Source organism: Aphelocoma coerulescens, chromosome 6 (genome assembly GCF_041296385.1).
Source record: "Aphelocoma coerulescens isolate FSJ_1873_10779 chromosome 6, UR_Acoe_1.0, whole genome shotgun sequence".
Classification (NCBI taxonomy): Eukaryota; Metazoa; Chordata; class Aves; order Passeriformes; family Corvidae; genus Aphelocoma; species Aphelocoma coerulescens.
Window position 1 is genome coordinate 16,931,306 of NC_091020.1, and position 23,734 is coordinate 16,955,039.

Consider the following 23,734-nt stretch of genomic DNA (forward strand, 5'->3'; position numbering starts at 1 on the left):
TTTCTTCCCTTCCTGTGCTCCTGAGCTGCCAGATGAAGAATCTCTGACATGAAACATTTCAGTGTTCCCATTTGTCATTTTTATCAGCCAGAGCTAGCTGGAAAATTTGACTGAAATTTGCAAATAATTTCAGGGTCTTCCTAGCATTTCTTTCAGCATTTTTTAGCCCCTGCATATTTTGTTAAGCTCTACCCCACCTCTTCTTCGGCAATCACACCAGATTTCCATCTTTTTTCCTCCCCTGCTTTTTGTTTATTTTATCACTCCCCAAAGGAACAGAAAGAGTTTGTCACACTCAGCTATTTCTTCCCAGACGTGCTGTGGCGACTCTTTTATTCTCCCGATAGCGTCACTGTTCCCCTGGTGCTCCTCTCCCACCTGCTGGGACTGGATCTGCAGTAGGTGACCGACTCCTCCTTAGAGCCAAAGCCAAGTTGTGAGTCAGGTTGCCGAGCAGAGTAGCTTGTCATTTCCACGTGCCCATCTCTCACACTCAGAGGAATGCAGCCTCCTACATAGAGCCTGGGAATTGTTAACACATTTCCTGAAGCTTTACAACTGTGAGTCATTGCTTGAAGTAACTCTTCCAAGCTGCAAACTCATCTGGTGTACATGCCCCCTCCCCAGCTCCCACTGAAATGAAAGGCACTATGCTTTCATTTAAATATTTGAAACTTTGATCTTTTTGGTACTTCTGAAGATCTCCCAGCAGTGTCTTCTCAGATGCATTTGTCTCATACTGTTCAGTGGGGAATTGGATCCTCAGATGTAGCATTCAGCACTTGCAGTGTAGTCTACAAAACTGGGCGCTCTCAGGTATCCTGTGGTGCCTGCATCTCCAATATGTGAGCCATATAGAGATGGCTCATCACCATCTTTTTCTTCTGAACAGCCCCTCTGAACAGAAGAGGAATGCTGCTACCCCATTTGCCATGAAACGTGAAGATTGCCATCCACAATTTGGAGGGTGTCCAAAGGCTCCTTTACAAACCATCACTATAGACTACGAGCATGGAAAGGTTTCCATGTCCCAGACATGGCTAGGGAAGACAGAGCCCCCAAAACAGAGATAGCTTAGCATGGTATTAAGAGCTGGTCATGAGGGTTGTAGATAATCAATGCTCCCGATGCTGTTCTTGAGAGGTGCATAGACATCACCACTGAAATGATAGCTTTCATCCTGGGACACAAAGGGAACACTGCTGCTCCACATCCTTTGCTTTACAGGGAAATCTATAATAGCATGTGCCAAACCCAGCATGTTTCATCAGATTTGCAAAGCATCTCCCAAAGGTATAGGTAATGCAAAGTGCCACACTGCTGTGACAACATATTTCAGATGAGAAGTGACATTGAAACTCTCAATTGCTTGGGGGTCTCCAGAGGTGCTAAACCAGTGTTGGCCTGTCCTGGTTCCAATACCAATGAACAGTCTGGTTCCCTTTCTGCTTCAGCCGGATAAAGCTCTCCTTCCTTCCTTCCTGCCCTACTAATCTCTTCTGCAACATGGTTCTGCAAGGTAGAAAATCTCCCCTTCCTCACCCCACCAGCAACAGCAGAAGTACACTGGCTGACGTACCACATACAGTCAATCTGGCTGGTAACACACAAGAAAACGATGGCATCCCATCAATAAAAATACAAGATATTGTTGTCTGTGCATGCTCCAAAACAAATAACATCTTAAAATATGAGTCATTGTTATAGCTGATCTGTTTATTTACACTAATGCCTTAGCTGAGCAGCTCTCTGTTTAGAAATTTTTACTCAATTCCTTCTGGGAAACAAACTGAAAAGATGCTGAGTATTGAGTGATATAAGTTAAATGTTAATGAAGCCATGAGAGCTCTGTATTACTAACTACAGGCTGTTCAGCCTTTTAGAGAATTAAATAATTTGTCCAGGTTCTGCTGGGCCCCAGGACAAGGATGGACATTCCTGGGCTGGAATGTTTACAATTTCTCTGTACCATCGCACCACCCATTACCTTGCGCCGTTGCAGCCTGAGAGCCTGTATACTTTTCTTTTTGTCTGGTGTAGGAGTACCTTCTGCAACATTGCTCCTGTGGAGCTGCCAGTATCTTCCTTAACCCATATCAAGACATAAAAACAAGTTTTGCTGGAAGGAGCAGACCTCACAGCCTCTTGGTTCAGACTGGAAACTCTTCTGATCTTTCGATCATCCCAGAAATAGGAGCAAACACCGAGAAGCTGAGCAACTGCAATGGTGAGTTCAAATACCTCTAACCTGGCCTCCCGTTTGCCACCACTTGGTCAAACAAGCTGAACAGCCACTTTCTTTTCCCCAGGAAAGACAGTTGGGAACAGAGCAAGGTTTTAGTAGAACTAAACCCTAGCTGAAATCCAAGAGAAGCAATTTAAAATGCTCTGTCTCTACCTAGGATTGTAACACTGGCTGCTTCATGTGTGTGAGTTGGGGTTTTTGCTTTGCAGCTGTGTCTGTAAAGATTAGGACAAATGCATTATATAATAGCTCTTTTGGAAACTTAGCATGCCTGAATGGGACCATCAGTGGAGAACCCCTCCCCCCCGCAACGTAGGATTTGATCTAAGATGGAAAGTCTTATGCCTGTTGTAAGTCTTCTACCCTCTCAAGTAGGCACAGAACACATTCCTGGATGATGATTTATTCCATAGACCAAGTGGAAATAAGCCCCAGCTGTAAAGCTTGGATCCGGAGACCAACTTTTTCAGAAGGCTGAGAAACACTGGGCTCAGCCTACTGATGATAAAGCCAGATGAAAGGTCTGGATCCAATGTTAGATGTTAACTGGCTCACTAAATGAGACTGATTAGTTTGTTTCAAACCTTGGACTTAAGCCTGTTTCTAATACCTGGTGAAACACAGAACAACTTCCTAGCAGGATTGAGTCAGAGCCTTTGGGATCACATGGGGTCTTAACCCATCTTTAGGTCCTTAGGGTTCTCATCCCATCTGAAGTCATAACTTGCTGACAGCACTGCCCAGAGGCCATCCTAGCAGGACACTGCTAAGAAATAAGTCCTTGCATTTCATTACAGGAAGTGAGAGATACCCGGAATCAGGAAAGAGCCAGCCAATGGTAGGGCTCAGGAAGTCATCAAACAATAGGAACAACAAGGAGAATGAGTTCAGAGAAGTTGGGAGTATGGCTGAGGGACAGGCTTTTCTGTCAAAGGACCCTGCAGTAAAAAAGGTGAGTGATAAGCTTGGAGCCAGACTCTGAGTGGAACCTGTGGGAGAAGCAGAGAGAAGTTCTGCTCAGGCAGATCAGAGCGAGGTGCCAGGAGAGCAAGCCAACCCTGTCTGCTGCTGAGCGGAGCTGGGCCAGCGAGGGTCAGGGGGGTCTGTGTCTCTCTGCTCCCAACCTTAAATGAAGAAGGACTATGCCTTTATGCCAAGAAAGGCACAAATGGATCACTGGTGCAGGGGGGAGGAGCACTGCAGTCAGCAGCATGGGGTTTAGTCCTCACCAACTCCAAATAACTCATTGTGTGGAATCTGTCATAAGTATCTCCACTACTGATGCTAGTGAGATTAAACCAAGCATTCACTCCCACTTACAAAAATTTTAGTGGATCAATCCTTAGCTGGCCACTCTTAATTACCAGACTGGCAGCATATCAATGTAATTAGCTCCAGTCCTCAAAGCATGTTCCAGGGAATATGTTTCAGCAAATCTGTGTCACTGGAGGCCAAGGGAGCAAGGATGAATGCTTTCCTCTCCCTTTCTTTCCCACTGTTTGTGTCTGCCTCAGCACTTTCATGTTCCGGTGGGGATCAGAAGTGCTGAAATGCCAGAGCAGAGACTAATCAGAGTATTCCCAGCCCAACAGGAAAGAGGAAGGAGTAGGTCTCTCATGGGAAAGACTCACTTCTCTTTGAAATTCTGAAAGAATTTAACTTCTCATGAAATTTCCGCCCCAAAGTTGCAAATAGGTCAGAAACACTTCAATGAACTTCAGAACCCAAATTAAGGCTGAGTCCTGAAAGGTGCTCCATGCTCTGCCTTGTGTCCGGCCAGCTTCCAGAGTATTTTAAGCACATGGGAAGTTCTGATGACTTCACAGGACTGTAGAACCAAGATCCATGCTCTTTAAACTGAATCCTCATCCTCTCTTTTTAAATCACACCTTAGTATTGTCACTTAGTATTGGATTTTGTACCCTGAACATGAAATGCTCCAGTTATTCCTACAGTGCAGGTACTGTATGGGAATTCTGTCCATTGCACTCATCCCCAGGCTACTAGGTACAACACACACGAACTGGCAGTTTAAATATAAAAGAGAGGCAAGAGGTGGAAGGAGAAAGAAGAGATTATCACATGTGTGAGGGACTGAGTCTAAAGAGATAAAGGATTTGACCAAGGCTATGGGTACATTCCAGGGCAGAGCTGCGAACAAAGCCTAGTCAGTTGCAAACTCTGGGAAATGGTCTCGCTGTCTTGTTATTTATCAATGTAATTGTCTTTTGTTTTTAGGCTCTGGACGTCAGCAAGAACATCTCGGTATGTACTGCCTTTGCAGAATATATTTAACTTGTGTCTACATTATCACAGAGTAAGCCCGTGTAGTGCATAGCACCGTATGAACAAAAGAGGTTTGCTCACCCCCGAAGTTTACTCTCATGGAGGACAGGAGCATCAGCTCCTCAGGCTGTCTGCAGTATCAGCAGTGCTTGCTTGTCTGAGACAACACCAGCATAACGAAGGACTAACTGCTGAGGCCTCAAACCCCTTCCACAGCACACATTAATCCTAGCTGTAAACACAGAGGTTTGCTATTTCCATGAGTTAACAGTCTCGCTTACAGTCAATTAACTCAATAGCACTGAATCAGGTGTTGCAGTTCTCAGCTGAGCCATGACCTCATCTGAAGCTTTGAACTGAAAACTTTTCAGATATCCCCAAGAACAATTGCAGTAGGCATTGCTGGGGCTGGTAAGTGTGGCTGGGCCGCTGCCAGCTTGTGCTCTCAAGGTGGCCACAACTCCTGTAGTAATGGCTCTGCTGGTGGCACACCAGCGCCAGCACACAGGGAGAAGGAGCCTCGGGACAGGGCAGAACAATGTCAGGAACATGACAATGGTCTGAAAACTTCACTGAAATGGGAATAATTTCTCTCCATTTTGCTAGTTCTGGGACATGATAATTTTTGTTCTGTTCCCCAGGTTTTCCAGTCATAATTTTAGGAAATTTAAAACAATGTAGGGAAAAAAACCATTAAATTTTTTGATTCACAGCTTCATTTAGTTTACGGGTCCAGATAGCCGGTCCTGGAGAGAACAAACATTAGAGATGGCCTCCTGAGACTCCCTGACCTCCTGATAATCTCTATTAGCATTTCAAATGTAAGGGCCCAATAGCTGTGGCTTGCGGACGTGACAGGGAAACAAAGGCTTGATCTCTTCTAATTCATGGTCCACAAAAGTTACCACCTTAAAAAAAGCTGATACCAATGCACCTGGCCTAATAGAAAGGGTAAGAGAGTCAAAGTGCTTTTTTGGGCTTTGTTGTAAAGGCCCCCCCGCGCATGTGAGTAGGTAGGAAACCAAACCGATTTTCTCCTTTAGTACAGCATAACAATAGGGTAAAACGTGCCCTTAGGCAGCTACTCAGCATTCACCAGTGAGGTGCCCTCACTCTCTGAAATCCTAAGTCAGAAAGAACAGCAGTCCTAGGCAGAGAAATGTTACCAAACAAAATACAAAAAAAGATAGTATTAACTCACAGTTCATCAATCCTGTCTCCTTGTGTCCTGTACAGGCACAGGCTGGCCACTGGGCATCACTGCACAGTGTTGAAAATTCTTTTGTGGGCCCTGACCCCTATCTGTCTGAAATAAAGAAACTTCCCTCCTCCCACCACCCTGGAGTACCCCGAAGTATCACATGTGGGCCAGATGACTTGCCAGCAACTTGCCTCTGGTCCTTTAAGTTGTGGTTTCTTTTTGCTCCCTAGGGTGAGAGCCATGCTTGGAGGAGAATGAGAGATCTTATGAGGAAGACACGGTTGACAAATCAGAACAAGTTGGGGCTGTCCTCTGCTGCTCTGAAGAGGTCCTGCCCACAGTTGTATAGGTGAGACAATGCTGTGGGAGATTTTCACTTAGTGTTGAGAGGAGGTGGTAGAAGGTTCACCTCTGGTTGTTGCTTCCTGGAGAGGACCACTCCTTACCTTATTTCCATTGCATATGCTGGTCCTGGCTAGCAGCAGCATTTGCTTCCTTAGTACCCAGATGCTCTAGGGTCCCAACTGGATGTTACCTGTGTGAGAATCATGGAAACATTAGGGTTCCTATAACAAGGTGCTTCTCCCCAGCAGGGCAAGGGGATGATGACAATTAGCCAGAGCCATTCTATAGCCTAATTATTTGTCTTCCTGCTCCCTCTGAAGCATTGCAGTCAGGATTTATGCTCTCCTTTGTCTGCTCTCCCACCTTTCATCCAGTGGGGCAGTAACTATATTGTAGCTGATGTGTGTTGGGATGGGACAGTCAGCTTCAGCTGGACAGTTTTTGTCAGAAGAAGAGATGAAGTTTGCTGAATGTGTGCTCATGGGTGGGACCTGTTTGTTGCTGTAGATGAACATTTGGGTCAAACATGAAGTCTTATTTCTAGTTAGTGATCCATGCTGCTTCCTTGGGCAAGTCTGTCTACCAGGCTGGTTATAGCCTTGCCTCTGAGCTAAACTGTGCTGTGCACATCTATCTGACAGTGCTGCCAGCTACCCCTTGCACAGATATTCCCTGTGCACTTGCCAAGTCCTCCCAGCTAGTCTGGTGAATTTGGAGTGTTTGTGTATATAATCAGGTAACAGGAAGAGCCTGGATATCTTAGTCACCAAAGCTGGAGAATTAGATGGAACTGTGCACCTCCCTGGATGTTTTTTCAGCTGAGGTCTCAGTAACCTTGAGCGGAACAGCTCAAATGCGCTTAAGCCCTCCTCCGGTTTTAGAGGGGGTGATGGTGGGGAAACAACGTTTAAGCACTCAGGAATGTCCTATTGTTCCCCTTAAAACAGCCTGTACCTACCTTACAAAATCCATAAGGGAACTGGGAATCTTGTAATTACAGCTGGAAAAAAACCTGTCTGTAATACATAGAGTGATTTTTCCAGCTGAGAAAGCTTGGTTGGGGCCCAAGCACACGTAACAGGAGAGCTTCCTCCTATTGTTTGGGAAACTGAAAGAAACACAAAGCAGGGAGAGATCAAACAGTTCCATCTAAAATAGATGGTGAACCAGCTGGGGAAAAAATACAAACTCCTGTGAACCTTCCCGCTAAACCTTAATAGAACCAGCACTTTTATTTGGGTTTCAGAGGAGTTCTGTCTCTCTAACCCTCTGTTTGCCCCATCTCTGCAGCACAGAGGACAACACCAGCACTCCCTGCATGAGAATTGAAGGCTAGGTCCTCAGCTGCTTAAATTAATGTGTTTCCAATGAAGGGTCAGCCCAATAGCTCCTAGCAGAATTTCTAGCTCCCTAGAAATCAGTCTCCTAGAATGGACAACTGTCATGGAAATGCTGTACAATGAGATGCCAAATGGACAATTTTTTGCCTGGCTGTATCCAGGCATCTTCAGAGCTCTTGTACATTGATTTTTGTGGGCTGTTTTCTGTAGCTGATGAATGGCCTTTTCTTCTACTAACTTTCTTCTCCTGTACATCTACATAAAACCCTTGCCTCTACTCATGTGCCTTATCTCCCTCCATTTCCTTTTCTCCTGCATTCTAGCTCTTATTCCCCAGCCCTATATGTTTTTGATCTTTTTCTTTTTACCCCAAACCCAGCAATAGCAGTGTACCAACCCTGTCCTTTTCACCAGTGCCTGGAAAACTTGGGCACCTTCTTCGTATGGCAGTTTGGATATGCAGTTACCCTCTGGTTCCTATGAAGTAAAAAGTTAGGCTTAGTGGATCAACGACAGACCAGCAAATGCTGCTGGACAGTAACACTGACCCTTCCTGCAGCAGTACCAGAATGGTAAAGCAATAAATTCTCACTCATCTGCAGCTCTTGGCAAAGCAAACCTTGAAGCCCTGCTACTCACAGCATTTAAAGCCACTGTCTTTGTTATAATTTATGAAACATGTTTGTCCTGGCTCCTGGTCCTGTTTGTACATGCAGACGTACGGAGTTGGCTGGCTTTTGCTTACCCAGGCTTTCTTGGGCTCCAGGTCTTGCACCGAAACAGGCTGCAGCCTGGTGCCCTGTATTAACATACAGCTCTGAAGGAAGCAAAGATTTGTTGCTTTTGACACCCAGTCCCACTTGAGTCATTTGGGCAATTAGAGAAAGTCTCTTTGTTTTTGTAACTAGGTCAAAGCAAAACCCCTTTCATGCTCCCACTCTGTGTATGATGAATGATCTGCTCCAGGGTGGTTGTTTTGTTTTTCTTTTCTGACTTTTTTTTTTTTTAACATCCACAAAAGAATTCTCATAGCAGAGAGAACTTGGTTCTTCTAGCAGGAGAGAGGGGAGGCCTGCCAAGGTAAACAGACTGGCACAAGACTCAGTGGTTTGTCACACATTGTTCTAAACAGGCTCAGGTTTTCATTTCATTTTCTTTTTCCTGCTAATACATTTGCTCCTGCAAAGCAACATCTGTTCTGTGCAAAGGACCAGAACAAACTGATGACTGACTTCATTATGGTGTTATGAACTTAGGCAGCACATGGTCCTCCACTTTCCAGGGCAGGATCTAATGTAGGAAGCTTTGGGCAATCGCCTCCCGACATTCCTGTGCAGATATACCCACCTGGGTATCTATGGGAGCTGCAGCTTTAATGCAGATGCACGGGCATGAATTAACCTCAAATACAGTATTTTTCATGATAAAGAGGATAGTTTCAGTTTGAAGCCGCCAAAAACTTGCTGCTGTATGACACCTACTTTGTGGTTAGGGTGACATAAGCTAGGAAGGACAGGGCAGGTCTAACATTACAAAACCCCATCTTCAATATTGTAGAGTAAAGCCTGAAAAAGGCCCGAGAACCTCAGACCCAGGTCTGAATGCTGCTTTCACATGGAATATTAATACTAAGGTATTCTCAACACTGTGCTCAGGGTTGAGAAACCACCAAAGAATTAAAGAACATCAAGGCAGAAAGAAGTTTGACCAGTCCATTGTAAAAGAACTAAGAGCAGAACAAAACATAAAAATGTACAACATTTAGAAAAAAACCTGAAAACAGTAGTTTGCAAAATAAAGAGTCTGCACCACATTAGTCAGGACTTTTGAGTTGAAAATTTTTCAAATCAAAGATTTGAAGTAAATAGCTATTAGCTATTTATTTTCTGTAAATATCTTTCAAATATTGCTTTAAAACCCCCCAAAAACAAACTACAGCTTTTCTTTCTTAAACAGAACCTATTTCAAAGATGTGTTTAGAAAGTATTTCAAAAGGTTTGTTGTCTCTCATAAGTCCTGGAGGCCTGAGCTAAGTAAATTCAACCAAACAGGACGTATTATACTCATTTCAATCATATGTAATACATAACAAACAAAAACTTAAGCTGGAGATAGTCTACAGCAGCTAGCTTAGTGTTGCTCTTCAAAACACTTCATTTCCTACTTACTATTTTAGGCCAGAAATTTTAAGCTCCCTGTGACATTCAACCATGAGTCTATTCCCCAGCTTCCAGCTAAGCAGAAAATACTGGTTGCTCTGAATAAAATGATGTTTGGGTCCATCCATTACAGTGTGGCTCCATGCTAAGTGCTGCATCTTGTGGCTCTCTGTTTTTGGATGCTGCCACAAATATTTGGACAGCATCTGTTATGGAATCTCAGACTGGAGAGGGGGAAGCTGCATTGGGTATAGATACATATGCACAGCATATTAATATTAAAAACACAGCCATGCATTCTGGCCACTGCCAACTTCAGATGTATTTTTCCATTTGTTAAGGCCAGATATTATATCTTCAGAACTGAGGAAAACTGAGAGGAACTCCATGATTGTTCTGGGACAAAATACAAAGAATGAAAATGTGTGGCCTTTCTGATAACCTGAGTCAAATGGAGCAAAGTAAAGTAAGTAAAGCAGCGTGTGTTTCTTTGTGGGTTGGCTTGGGGTTTTTCAGTTCTTCTTGGCACAAAAATGAGGCAGTCCTGTTCCTTCATTCAGACACACTCCAGCATGCAAAGACAGCAACACGTCCAGTTTTTGAAGTTCAAATTATGTGGATTGATGCCTACTGAGGACTGGCCCATAGAACTTCATTTCAATAGTCACCCAGCTTTTGATTTGTTGGGTTATTTTTACTTTAACCCACAATTTAAAGGCAACCGTAGTCATACGGGCTACATCACACAGCCTTTTTACAAAACGTAAAAGGCAGTAAATTCATTTATCTGCAGTTGAAAGACTTCCAAATAATAAGCCAGTGATATGTCTTGGGAAAGAAACAATCTGTCCATAATAAAGACTAAAAGAAAACCAGCCTCAGCTTCATCTTCCCACCTTCCCAACTCAGCCCACAGGCTAAATGCAGAGAAACTCTCTCTAATCTCACATTCACTGCATGTTTCTGTTTCAGAAAGTCAAGGTGAGAACACCAAAGGACACAAAATCAAGAATCCCAGGGTTACTATGTGCAATCTACATCCTACAATTGTCAACAGAGCAACTCCAAATTGAGCTTTGGAAGGGAAAGAAGGAAGGGGAATGTTGAGAAGGGTCTGTGGGCAGATACATGCTCAGCTATGTACGGCTTCGCTCCCGAATCTGAAACGTACTTTAAAAAGTCTAGCCACAGATGAAAATTGCTTGTTAGCATCTTGGAACACAACCAACAGAGACTTTTAAGATTTGGAAATTCTTCCTCCTCTCTGAGTTAGGAACAGAATTACCTGAAACACTGAAGCTGTTAAACTATCACTACTTTTTTGGGACTTCTCCAGCTGAACTAAACATTAGCTTTATAGGACACAGCATCATCTAGAGGAGTGCCAGGGACTCCTTGCCCAGGACAGAGATGGCTGTTGAAAGGACAGCCTCCTCCATCTGGGGGACCTAAACTGCAGTCATCGTTTGGCCCCAGCACAGCTCCTCCCTTCAGAGCAGCCTATGGACAGCTGTGCCATTTCACTGGAATCCAACAGGAAAACAAAGTATGTAAAGCTAAGGTCATTCCTGAATCCATCATTAGCTTCCTGTCCTGTGGGCCTGCTCCTTCTGCATAGGCCCCTGGACTCCAGTGCTACCCTGCCCAGAAGCTGGCGTTGTATACACTCATTGTAGAGAGCAGAGCAAGCAGCACTGCAGGAATCAGCCTTTCGAGAGACTGGAGGGGGCATCCAGGGCAGCCTGTGCCCCACAGGGCAGCCCAGCCACTGTGTAATCAATCTTCTTTTTTTTGAGGGGGGACAGGATACCATGCTTGAATTCCTACTTTTAAGTTCCATTTAAGTGCTCTGTCCGTGCAGGTGGGGCCTGAGGCTGTAGGTGGGGCAGTCACGTTGCTGTTTGGCTCCGCCTGTGCTCTCTACTGGGAAAAGGTGAGAAGGAGAGCAAGGCTGCAAGGGAAAGTAATTAATATATATTCTTTATAAACTGGTGCTCTTTGGCATACACCAACAACTGTGTAACATTATGACTGTGCATGGTGGCTGCCTTATTGCCACATGTCCACTGCTTCCTGACTCAAGGAACAGGCAATGCATGCTTCTGAATGTCCCATGGATGCCGAGGTCTCTGCACACTAGCTCTTATTGGTACTAGCAAAGTAATTAACACACATGGAGTAAAGATTTAAGTAAACTAACATTGCCACTTGATAAAGGATTATCCTACCCCATAAATTACAATATAATTACAAGTCAAGTAATTGCTGTTTAAAAATCTCTCCCCAACCCCAACATGCCTGAGAACAAAGATTTGACAAGCTGACAGGAATGATCGACTTCAGCAAGCTTAGTCTTTCAGTAACAGATGCTTCTCCCTTGTTCATCCACATCAGCTGGAGCCACTGGAGTCCTCCAAACCAGAGCAGGATCGTTTCTGGGATTCGGAGCATCTCAGCCATGCCATTCCAGGGCCAGTAGATTGCAGGGATGAGTGAGGGCAGTAGCCCAGGCCAGGTTCTCAAAGTACTCAGAAGGGTTGCTACTGCTGTTACTTAGCATCTCAAAAAACCTACAAACACAATGACCAACCCCCACAAGCTGAACCCAAATCGCCATTAAAAAGAAAAGGCTGTGCTGACGCAAGGTTAGCACCCTAAAGTAGCTGCTGTGTTTAATGTTTCAGTTCTAGCTGCTGCTGCAGGACTTGGTTATTCACTGTATAGCTTGCTAGCTTCATCCAAAGCTAGAAAGATTTATGACTTGATTATTCTGTGAATAGTCTGTATATCTCCATAAATACAGGGGACAAAAATCCTGCATTAACTTACATCCTCCATTATCCCTCCAGCTTTTTTTACAGGGAATGTACAGAATGTGAATCAGTGCTAACTGAATTGTGTTTTAAGACATAGCATAATGAACTGGTATTTTCTACAACCCCCTCTATTCCTGTTAGAAGTTTGTTGGGTGTTTTGTTTTTGCCTTTTTTTTTTTTTACTAAGATAAACTAGCACTCTTCTTTATTACAGCATTATATTAAATATGTTCATGTATTTTCAGAAATAAATGTATTTATAATGTGTAACATACTGTATAGTTGTCTACTCCAGGATCCATTGTAATACAAGCATAAGAAATTTAATAAAAGTATTACTATTATGATAATTGTTTTCAGATATTTTACTAATGAACACCTGGCTTGTAGTATAGCAACTGCCATACCTTTAGGGTGTCAGGTGAGCATAGCTAGTCAAAAGGAATTGCTACCTCCAAGGTTTTAAAGAACTTCTTTAGCTTTGGCAAAGCAGCAAGTTTGCTCTTTGGAAGAAGGTGCTGTTCTCAAAGATCTAGAGGGTGAGGAGAGCTTTTTGAAAGTTCAGCTATGACAAAACATATGTGTTAATTTTGAGTGGCCTGTATTAGGTACTGTTGGTGGGCTTTGCTTCCACTGACAGGCAGCACACATAGCACGTCCAAGAAGAATCAATGAAGGCACTGGGACAAAGTGTGCTGATGCTCAGCACGGGGGTTTCTTTCTGAAAATCTGGATTCAGTAGCAGCACTACACAACAGTCACAAATGACAGATCTTGTCTGGCCTCAGGGCTGCTTTTCCTCAGTGTTGGGGTCCCCTTCCACCCCCGCCATGTAGCCCTGGGAGAGGGGCCCTGAGGGAGACACGGGGTTTCCCTGCCCCTGGTCAGCCTCGTTCCCCACTGGTTGTTTTGTGTTCCCCTGCCCGGCAAGGACCCTCGGGTCCCGTGATTGAGCAGTTCCTCAGCAGAGCCCCGGCCATGGGCTGGAGAAATAAACATCTCTGAAAATACCTATCAAGAATCTGTCCATATATATTTCTTTTCCACAGACCTCATTGTCTGATACACGTGTTGCAGTATCCCCGCTGTAAGACCTCAGCTCCTTCATTCCCAGCCAGCAGCACCCTCCTGAACAGAGCAGCTTCCCTTCACCTGCAGATGTCTAACCAGGGGTATGGAGTGAAGCTAAAGAGGGTGCAGACACGAAGTCACACAGGTATTCAAAAGAAAGTAATGGTGAAAAGTCAATGAGACCCAACTAAAGAATGTAGAGGCCTAGAAAAAAAGTAAGCCAGAAGCACACCTGTGAAGATAGAAAGAAAAGAATACACTGCTTGCAGAAGCAAATATTGCATAACAGGAGCCAGGAGAGCCACTAACACACCAGTGGTGTTGGAGAACAGGCAGTGAACACAGGGCCAGTGCACCAGAGGATGAGACCTCCAGGTTGCCTTTGCCCCTGTGCCAGCGCTTCACAAGAACAAATCTCATCCCACAGCTGCTCAAGCCCTTCCCTCTGGCTGAAGACCAAGTAGCAAGCCTTAAACACAGAAGACTCCCCAAAGTGGATAAGAGAATTAAGTTTAATTCTTTGCTCACCCACCTCCACTTAGCACTGCATGTACCCTACACTAAGCATCATACCAACCTCCTACACCCAGCTCTGCACCAAAAGAGACAGTCCCTGCAGGGGCATCTACACAATTCCCATATGCTATGCACCCAAAGCTCCCTGCCACTTTGGGATGGTTCAGTGACTCCACGAAGGGCAGCAGGGACTTGACTCTCACAGCCCCTTCAGCATGGACACAGGCACCTAAACTCTCTAAACAGATATTTCTGTCTCCCTTACTGAGGCATAGGAAGGCTCCAGTAGCAGTCAGGAGGTGTTTAGGTCTTGGCTTACACACACACTTAAGACCAGTGCCAGAACACACTGCTTGGTGCACTGAGAAGGTGTGGTTATGTTACTCCTCTAATTGCCCAGTTAATTAACATTACAGACAGCTGCTAAAGACTTGTCACGAGGCACATTATGAGTTCACTCTGCTTTTCCAGACAGAGCTCCACCTGTACAAAGGTCATTTAGTTGCCAGAGGCCCACCCCAAAGGAGGAGGCTGTTTGACCTATCTTCAGATAATGATTTTTTTCTGGCCTGTGATCTCCTTCTCCCACGCATCATACAACTTGGAGCAGTCTTTTCTTCTGGTTAGATTTTGAAAGCATGCTAGACAAAGATCACTGGTTATCCTGACAGTAGCAGGGAAAAGCAGTTCTACTAGAAAAATAAGAATATAAGATGACTCCTGAAGTTTCTTGGAATAGGAAAGGAATTAAAACACAGATCCCACCGCTTGTTAACACCCTCCTAATCACACAGTATCAGCAGAAACTAATTAAAAAGAACAATATCTGCTACCTCAAGCAAGCTACCGATCAGTTCTTTGCTTCCACGTATAAGTGCTACTCTTCCCTTTTAAAGGCCCCAAAGCAGTACAATTAAGACTCCTCTCCTGTCCCTAACAGATTCTAATCAAATCTTAGAGAAAAAAAGAGATAAACATCTTTCTTTCCCCCCCAAGGACTACCCCCCATCAGCTGTAAACAGAATTCAGTGTGAGTGCAAGCACTAGAGCTCCCCCAGGCTGGGCAGGAAGGAGGGGGTGGAGCCCAATTTCCCCTCTACTGCCTGCAGAGTTTTGCTGTACTTTTTCACCCAGGACCTCAGAGAGCTGCCCAGCTGCTAGGACTGACAACATCACACTGAACTGCTCCTGATGCTCAAAATGGCAGGTTTTATTTCTCATCTAAAAGAAATAAGTTAAAAAATTAAGAAAAGCACTGTTAGGCCAACAGTGCTGTCAAATTAGCTTTAATCCAAGACCTTTGAAGACTCCTAGCTGCCTGCTGTCACATGAACGCTTAAGATTAATCTCTAGGTAAAGTTTGATTTTTTCCCCTGAAGTTCAAATCACCTTTTATTTTTTTCCAGTTGGAATGATGTTTCCATATTCTCATTCACCAGAAAAATGCCACCTACCCTTTTCTGTTTCTAGGACAAGAAAAGCAAGTTCATGCACAGCATCATTAGGAAGGCCCATTTGTGTAGTGCTTTGGCATCCTTGCTTTCCAGTCCTGCCACAGGAGCACAGTCCTAACTTACCTAGTGCCTTAGGGACAAGTGTGCAATTCCCAGCTCCTCAGCACAGTCAAGATACCTGCTCTGCATCCCCAGAGAAGTAGCTGCAGGATCTCATTTTAGTGAGTTTTGCTACACTTCTACTCAGTGTTTGAATGGAGCCAAGGTCACTACTTTTGAAAGCCACTACATTCATTAACAGAAATGCTGACACTACCTAGCATCAATCCTGCCTCAGTCTGCACCCCAGGCCTTGACAAGGTCTCCAGTTTGTCCAAGGCAGGCAGTTAACACCAAGCCTAGAGCAGAAGAATTCCAGAGTGAGATGAGTTTGGAGCATGTGGAAAGCTTTGCTTTCACAGCTGTTGGGATAAAAGATTTTATTTGCAAGGGAAGAGTTATCTAGAATTGCTGGGGGAAGGGATACCACCAACCAAATGGGTTTGACAGCCACTTTATTGCAATCCATTGAGTTCATGTGTTGCTGACACCTTCCTTTGCCACAGCACAGAAATCACAAGCACCACACACAGAGTTGCCCCAGTTGCCACAGCAGCAAATCCCAGAGCCCAGGGAGCTGGAGCATACACAGCTGCTCCTGTGGGGAGAGACACCCCAATTAATGCTCCCAGTGAGGCACAGGGATGAGCTAGGGGCTCAGCCTTTCTGTAGAAAAGCCTTAGACTGGCCCCCTTCTCCTGCTCTGCTGCAACACTTACCAAGGTCATCCTTGGCTGTATCCTGTCTTAGCTCATCCTGGAGGAAAATCACAGGGCCTTTGCTGGAGACATGGGAAGTACCTTCCTGAAAAGGATGCTCAGCACTCCTTTTACCCCCTACAGAGCAATATGAAGGTTGTAGGTAAGAAGACCCATAGCCCTGAAGGTAGCAAACTTTGTCAACACACAAGAAGCTCTGAAGACCAAAGTTTCCACGTCAGTCCACACAGAGCTAAGAGCCTGTGAAGACCTCTGCCTTTTTGGCACAAGAAGAGCCCTTAGTCAGTGGAAAGGAGCAGGAAATGCCTTGTCAAGATATCCATGGCTCAAGGGAATTAGTCCATAGGCTACATATCTCCCCTACTCCCCAGCCTGGAGACTAGGCCCTTGCTGCCTCTTTGGATAGGGAAGCAGAAGGCCAGGACACTTACTGGCTCTGGCAGGACAAGTGGTGGTGCAGGACTCTTGTACAGACTGGTGGCACACTGAAGCACTGCAGTGCAGGTACACCTAGAGAAGAATGGAACACAGCCTGAAATCCCTCAGGCAGTATCTGGAGACTGGTGATATCCTGGTGTGGTGCATTGACCCCAGCCAACAGCTAAAGCACCCACACAGTTGCTTCCTCACTCCCCCTATTCTGCCCCAGCAGGGCAGAGAAAGAATAGGAAGAGCAAAAGCAAGAAAACCTGTAGCTGGAGAAATAAAGACAGTTAAACAAGTGAAGGGGAGGAGAAGAGGGAAGATAAAACCTAAAGCACAAGTGATGTAAAGGCAAGTCACCTACCTGGCTCCCACAGACAGAGAAGTGCCCAGCTACATTGGAAGATTAAATCCCCCAGTGTTTACTGCTGAGCATAAAATCGTGCACCATGGAATATTCCTTTGGCCAATTTGAGTCGGCTCTGCTGCCTTGTAGCTTCTAGCCTACTCCATGCCTACTCACGTGGGGTTGAGAGACAGCAGAATGAGGAGAAAGTCTTTGTGTTCTGCAACTGTTATTCAGGAAGCAGCAAGAACATCTGTTTTCAACACAGTTTTAGCGACAAATCCAAACCCACAGCACCATATGGGCTGCTATGAGGAGAGTTAACTCCATACCAGAGCACCCGGTCACAGATGGGGAAAGGCAGGAAAGTCTGTTCGGCTTGTTTCACACCCAGGCTGTAACCTTGGAGCCCTCTGCTGTCCGCTGCAAGGCAGCTTCAAAACCTTTACACCATATGCTTTCAAATTCGGTCGAATTCGGCATTACAGCACTTCTCCCTGACACCTGGAATACGGCTGCCCGAGCACCACTACACTGTGAACCTTGTTAGGTACAGCTGAGACCAATTTTACGTATTAATTGATCCTACGAGGGCTGAGCAAACAGTACAAAGCAGGGTGAATTTCATGTGACTTAACTGGAGAAGCTCAATGAGATTCAGAGTCCAAGATGCTTCAAAAGGTATTCAGAGTTATTTCCAAGTAATTTTGGCCAAGAAACATAGTTTAGAGAATATTCATCAGCATAACTAGAGCACACACCCTAAGCTAATTCACGAGACAAGATAGGATTTGCTTAAGTAAACGACTACCCTTCTAGTAGTCACATTTTCTGTCACACATAGAGTGATGTATCTTCTCTCTACCACATTCACCTCAGGGAATAAGATTTCTGGCATCAACCTCTCCCCTTCTGTTTCAGGAGGTGATTTTTCTAGTCTTTTCCCCACTCCCCCAAGAGTCTCATAATTATGAAGTGGTTCTTACTGCTCACACATTTTACTTGTCTTAAATATGAAGCTAGGCAGTCAGAACAGGATCTTACCAGCCCAGAGAGTTTCTCTTGGGAAGTGGAGTCCACAAAGGTGAATGTGTAGAGGGTGAAACGCTGGTAATGAGAGGGGAACAGTAGTCCTGAGGTGAAACTCTGAGGCATCAGCTGTGTCTGATAGTTGTCCCCTGCATAAGGGCACCTGAGGAGAAAAGGTAAGCAGTGAAAAAAGAGCAAGTTATTCCCCTGACCCAAAGTGGTTTACAAGTCATTTACCCATCCACCAAAATTGGCCACTGCAGCTGTTGCTGGGGGTTGGTGCTTGGTGTGGCCCAGCAGTGGTGCAGAACTAAAATCAGGTCTGGGTCTGTTCTCTGAAGGAGCTTGACTTCTGCATAAACAGGGTCTCTCAGAGTCTTCACAACAGGATAGTCACTGTCAGTATAGTAGGAAGTATAGCTTCCATCTGGGACAGAAGAAACCCAAGAGCCATTTAAGAGCAGGAAGAAACAGGTACAGGTGTCCTTTATAGCCATATCAGTATGTTCACACCATGGCAGGGAAGCAGTGCTGGGTTAACCCATTAATACTCCACTGTTACTCATCAGAGACCAGAGTCCTGCACTGAGAGGCTTGAGTAGGTCCTGCAAACCTCTCCTACCTGAGGCAACACGTAGCTCCAAAGACAGAGGACCTGGCTGGGACACAGCAGGGAGTGGTGGCAATGTGAAGACCTGAACACTCAAGGGAATGGAGCTCCCACTGATGGAATAACTACATCGGACATGTAACCTGGTGGGAAAGGAAAGCTCCAAATCAGGAAAAGAGAAAGGAGGTATCAGAGTGACCTTTCTCCAAAATGGCAACATACCATCTGCTTTAATTAGTTATATCCCCTTTCTTCCAACACTTCCTTTTAACAAATACTTGAAATTCTCTTTAGTGTTTCAATTTGAGAATCTGCAGAGTGTCACTGGTCAACACCAGCTTTATTCCTACTAATTAGAGACATACCAGTCTTTAACCTACTCCAGTGCCCTCATGTGAATTCAGAGCTTGTGACAAGCAGGAATTTCTCTAGTGACATTGAACACAGTGGCACCCAGCAACATCAGCCTCAGGGTAATACCTGAAAATGCTATCCCTAGTGACAGAGCCAAGGCTCCCAGTCTTCACATCCCTGCTTGCCACCAACTCATTCTCATATATGGCCTGGTCTCCAGTCACCTGGAATGACAGATAGGTACCATCACTGTGGTAAAGTCAGGCTGGATCAATATGAGGCTGGAGAACAGCATTTGGCCTCTGGCAGTCTGTAGGATGTCCATTAAGCAGCCAAAGCCACGTCAGGCTGTTGCAGCTCTTCCAGCCTAGTGACAGCTGCAGCTCTTACCTGAAAAGTAGTGCCACAGGCAGAGAGTGGAAACTGGTACACAACAAAGGCATTGTTTTTCAGGACAGGGACACAGCCAGTACTGTGTCCACTGGCCAATTGCACTGAGTCCAGGGCAACAGGTGGCAGGGTCACATCCCGAGAAACAGCAATGGAAAACTGGCCATCTGGTGTGCAATGAGCTGTCACTGGAGGAAAAGTTATAATCAGTCTTGAGCTTGGACAGAAGAGGGATGGAAAGGAGGCCCTAACATCACAACCAAGACAAGACCAGCAAGTCCTGCAAGCTGTCCTGCCTTTAGCCCACAAAACAACTGCTAAGCATGGCAAGACAAGCACAACCAGCTCTAACAACAGCTATTCTAGCCATAAAACCAGGTCTGTGGCAATACACTGGAAAATGCTGGACACATCACTGGGACATGATATTCTTGACAGACAAAAACATAGCCCTGAGCCACCTGCAGGAGTGGTACACACCAACCCTGCCCTGCCAGCAAAGGGAGGAATCCTGTTTTGCAGCAGCTCAGGAGGAAGGGAGGAGAGCTGCTCAGGCTTACCTGTATTACCAAAGTAGCAAGGCTTCACCCTGTCTCTGGGGTCATAGCAGCAGCCTTGTGCTTCACAGTCTCCTTGGCTGATGGGCAGGGAGGCACACAGCAGCCGGTCCTGGCTAGGAACAGCTGAACAGACAGTACTGCTTGGAGCATCCAGGGCTGGAAAAAACAGCAGGACTTTGCAGCTAAAGCACAAGAGCAGGGGGACAAAGACATGAAGGACACTGGTGGAAGGTGTCCTGGTGACTCTGCATATGAATCAAGGGAAGTTAGAGTCAGGTGAGGGTCAAACACATGGCCTGGATCTGTCATGGAAGCCTGCTCAGGAGGGAGCTGCCTTTCCATGGAACAGGGACTCCCCCCGAAGCCATGTACAGGAAACTGGACTTAAATTGGATCTGTTAAGATAAAGTGTTCTAGATCAACTCTTGGCAGTTAAGGAAATCATTGTACCTAGTCTCCAGTTCAATCCTTGAACTTGCAGGCACTCATGTAGCCAAGAATACGTCTGGGAGACACAATGAGCATGTTCACCTGCTGACCCTGCAGAGAGGCACAAGTCCCCAGCAAGTTGGTGGCTCCCATGTCCAAACCCTCTTCCATGGGGTTTTCTGCACAGCAATAAGTCCCCTCTCCTAGCCCCGAAACTGACTAGGAACAGTCATCTGAAAGGAATGGCACTCATCACCACAAGATTCTGACAGCTGCTTGTATCTTACCAGGAAGGTCCACAGGGCACCTGAGTAGTGTCTCTTCATGAAGAACCTTTTGCCCAGCAGCATCTGTTCCTTCAAGCCCAACCAGTATAAGGTAATTGCCATCCTAGGGGAAAACCACACCAGTCAGGACAGCCAGAGCAGCAGTGGTTACAGTCCCAGCAGAATCCCTAAGGTCACTCACCCACTCAAAGACATAACAGCCAGCATAAGAGACCGATACTTTCCTGGAGCCATCTGGAGTCCCAGATACCAAAAGCCCGCAGTCAGAGTCATTCTGGAGAGTATGTGCCTTCCCTTCAGTATCTAGGAAAAGAAGACACAGCAGCAGGGGCTTCAGCATCCCATATTGCAGATGGGATCCACTACAAACCTACCTTTCTGTGGGAAACAGGGACCAAGCCAGCATTAGGGTCAGAACAGCAGTGAGAGGATCCAGCAGCCAAGACCATCTAGATCCAGGCATAGCCCTTTGCCAAATCCTTGACTGCTGTGTCACATAAACAGCCCCCTTATTACACAAGATGCACTGAAGCTGTTCAGCAACGCTTCACATCAGAACCCGTTTCTTTCTTCTCATTCCCTTCACCTCTGCATTTGGGCAAAGATATGGCTAAAAAATGCCACTTGACATTGTCTCACCCCAGGTAGTCAGTACAAATGATGCATTCCCTTCCCAGCCTGGAGGCAAGGTGAGCTGTAAGCTTTCTTGGCCACAAATCAGCAGGGTAGGATCAGAAAAAACACTGACATGAGCCCCCATAACCAAAGCCAGGTGACCAAGAAACGCCCAGAAGAGCATAGCTCCTAATGCAGCCCTAGACTGCCCTACAACACCCATCCTGCTCTCTTGCTAAGGCCCATAAAGTAGCTGTCCTTAGCCTAGCCCTTTTAAATTGTGGACCCAGCTGGGACCAGGAATCCCTGAAGTGTGGTGGACCCAGCCCAGCAGTTTAACACCTTCCATTGCTTTCACCTGAACTCAGCAGAGTCTGCTTGCACTCTTTGAAGAAAACCAAAGGGCAAGAATTGAACTTATGTCAAGAGATGGGTCTCTATTCATACTGTGGAGCCCCAGGAGGGTCTTCAAACCTTGTCTCTTACCCTGAGCTCTTCCCACAGCTGGAACATGCAGGAGATCTGTCTGCTTCTTCCCATGCACCCTATTGCTGCTCTAATTGCTCATTACATGGCATGAGTGCAAGAAACTTAGTGACAATGCTCTTTTAATCTTTTAAAGATTATACTGGTTCAAATGCCAGACACAGGATGCTGCCACAAAAGCACAGAAATAGTCCTCCACATAAAGTGTGTGGGAAATCATGGAGCTCAGAAGGCTTTGCACACCTAAACAGTGGTACTTCCCTGTAAACACTCTTGGCTGTGGACTTACAGCCCTGTTTGCAGTGTGGTTGTGTGGGGATAGTTGCAGGACTGGTTCAGGCCTGGCTGCTAAGTGGCAGGATGGTGTGCTCTCTGGGTCCCCTATCCCAAAAACTGGCAGGTGGGCCCCTAAGACAGGCTTGAAACACAGGGAAATGGAGCCTCTGTGATCCCAGAGAAAACTCTGCTTGCCAGCAACCACTGCCTGCCTGAAACTGCAAGGTCTCATGGAAAGCCTTTTCCCCAGCCACACATCAGGCAGCCACACTAAGTGAATGCCTCATTGTCCATCTTTCCATGCATGTTTCTGCATTCGTGCAATGGAACTGTGAATGTCTTTACACTTCTGCCCTCAGCAGACCCTCCAGCTCCTGGATGTCTGCACACCACTGTGCAGACATCAGTACACTGGCCCCAGACAGCCCTCACCACAGGCATGGTGGGAAGCATCTGAGTCTGAGCAAGGCATTTCCTTTGCTCTTCCACCTCAGCTCACAGCCCGTCTTTGCTGCACAGCTGTACAGGATGCCATGATCTCAGCTGGTCAGCTGGTGAAGACTGTCATGGTGCCTAATTTCATGCACCAACCAGGATGGCTGTTCCAAAAAGTGTAAGACCTTGTCAGCAGCTCTGCATAACAGGAGATGAATGCAATGGATCTTGACAGGCTGCCTGTGTGGCTGAGGCTTGAGCAGCCCTCATGAACCAGCTGTGCTCCCCACTGTGCCTGCCTGGGCACTGGGCAGCAACAGTGGAGAGGCACTCAGGGAAAACATTTGGACTTTGGCAGGGAGGGAGGCTTCATCTCTTTAGAAGTTGAGCATTGTGCATGCCCAAATCATATCATCACTGCATCACTGCTGAATGCTTCCTTTGATTGCATTACATGCTGATAATTGGGTAAAAATCAGTGAAGTACTTTGGAGCTATAGGGAAGTACTTTTATTACACTTTAACCCATCAATACTTTATTTATGCTGACAGCAAACATGTCTACATGGACTTTAAGGATGATTCTATGTGAAACAACCCCGGAAGTGCTGTAGGTCCACCGAGGAGTTATGAACTGCTCTTTCCTAATTCCTACACAGACACCAAATGGCTGTGTTTGATCGTGTAGGGATGGAAGGCATTTCAAATGAGCCTGAAATCCATGGAAATGAAACACTTTGTTTGAAAGAAGTTGTTATGGAAAGTGGAAAGCAGCCTAGCTGAGATGAAACAGGCAGGTCTCTCTTCCTCAGAAATCTTTTCCTTGCCCATTTGATAGTTCTCATGCATTACAGTGACCCAGCTGTAAGCACCAGTTTAGATAGCACCCAAGGCCACCACAGACAGGAAGGACATGCAGAGGATGAAGGTAGGTGAATGAAACACCTCGGTGGGCCACTAGTCTGATCAATGAGTGCCATGGGAACAAGGGAACTTTGTAGTCAAGGTGGCAAGGTCATGAACAGTGGCAGCTGGCAGCTACCTCATGTGGCAATGCAAACTCTCATGAACTTTACTTTCATCAGGTGAAAGTCCATAAACCTACATGAACTTCCATGAACTGCCCTGACAGCATATGAGCTGATGCAAGAATTTGGTCAGCAGATCAGCAGCTAGCCAAAAGTTGTTGGCAATTCAGTTTTTCCACCAAAGTATCAAGTATGGCACTAAGAAGTAAAAGGAA

General features: G+C 45.7%; 2 protein-coding genes and 1 long non-coding RNA gene across 8 annotated transcripts in view; 1 reads left to right on the forward strand and 2 right to left on the reverse strand.

Moving 5' to 3' along the window:
• LOC138112403 (uncharacterized) overlaps window positions 1–9,911 on the reverse strand; it is a 28,309-nt gene extending 18,398 nt beyond the window's left edge. The window contains exons 1-2 of one of the 2 annotated variants that reach the window (XR_011151730.1): window positions 7,036–9,911; window positions 6,179–6,267 (exon numbers count right to left, since the gene is read on the reverse strand). This is a non-coding gene — a long non-coding RNA (uncharacterized lncRNA). Of the gene's footprint in view, window positions 1–6,178 lie in introns of both variants that reach the window. The other variant, XR_011151728.1, reaches the window with a different exon arrangement.
• LOC138112402 (uncharacterized) overlaps window positions 1–12,706 on the forward strand; it is a 31,549-nt gene extending 18,843 nt beyond the window's left edge. For all 4 annotated transcript variants that reach the window (XM_069019460.1, XM_069019461.1, XM_069019463.1 and 1 more), the window contains exons 4-9: window positions 2,041–2,227; window positions 3,043–3,197; window positions 4,484–4,510; window positions 5,963–6,081; window positions 9,918–10,042; window positions 10,549–12,706. In XM_069019460.1, coding sequence (XP_068875561.1) covers window positions 2,041–2,227; window positions 3,043–3,197; window positions 4,484–4,510; window positions 5,963–6,081; window positions 9,918–10,014 — 585 coding nt within the window. In that variant the 3' untranslated portion in view covers window positions 10,015–10,042; window positions 10,549–12,706. The remainder of the gene's footprint in view (window positions 1–2,040; window positions 2,228–3,042; window positions 3,198–4,483; window positions 4,511–5,962; window positions 6,082–9,917; window positions 10,043–10,548) is intronic.
• Window positions 12,707–15,970: 3,264 nt separating this feature from the next.
• Window positions 15,971–21,550, reverse strand: ZP4 (zona pellucida glycoprotein 4). Of its 2 annotated transcripts, XM_069019464.1 has the most exons (13): window positions 21,319–21,550; window positions 20,861–20,982; window positions 20,680–20,782; window positions 20,414–20,503; window positions 19,964–20,119; window positions 19,404–19,591; window positions 19,140–19,237; window positions 18,672–18,802; window positions 18,287–18,476; window positions 18,065–18,212; window positions 16,683–16,761; window positions 16,252–16,368; window positions 15,971–16,130 (listed from the first exon to the last, which is right to left on the reverse strand). In XM_069019464.1, the coding sequence occupies exons 1-13, from the start codon at window positions 21,515–21,517 to the stop codon at window positions 15,988–15,990; spliced, it is 1,764 nt and encodes a 587-aa protein (XP_068875565.1). In that variant the 5' UTR covers window positions 21,518–21,550; the 3' UTR covers window positions 15,971–15,987. The 2 variants fall into 2 exon arrangements, with proteins under 2 accessions (XP_068875565.1, XP_068875566.1); XM_069019465.1 differs by lacking the exon at window positions 20,414–20,503.
• Window positions 21,551–23,734: the final 2,184 nt, after the last annotated feature.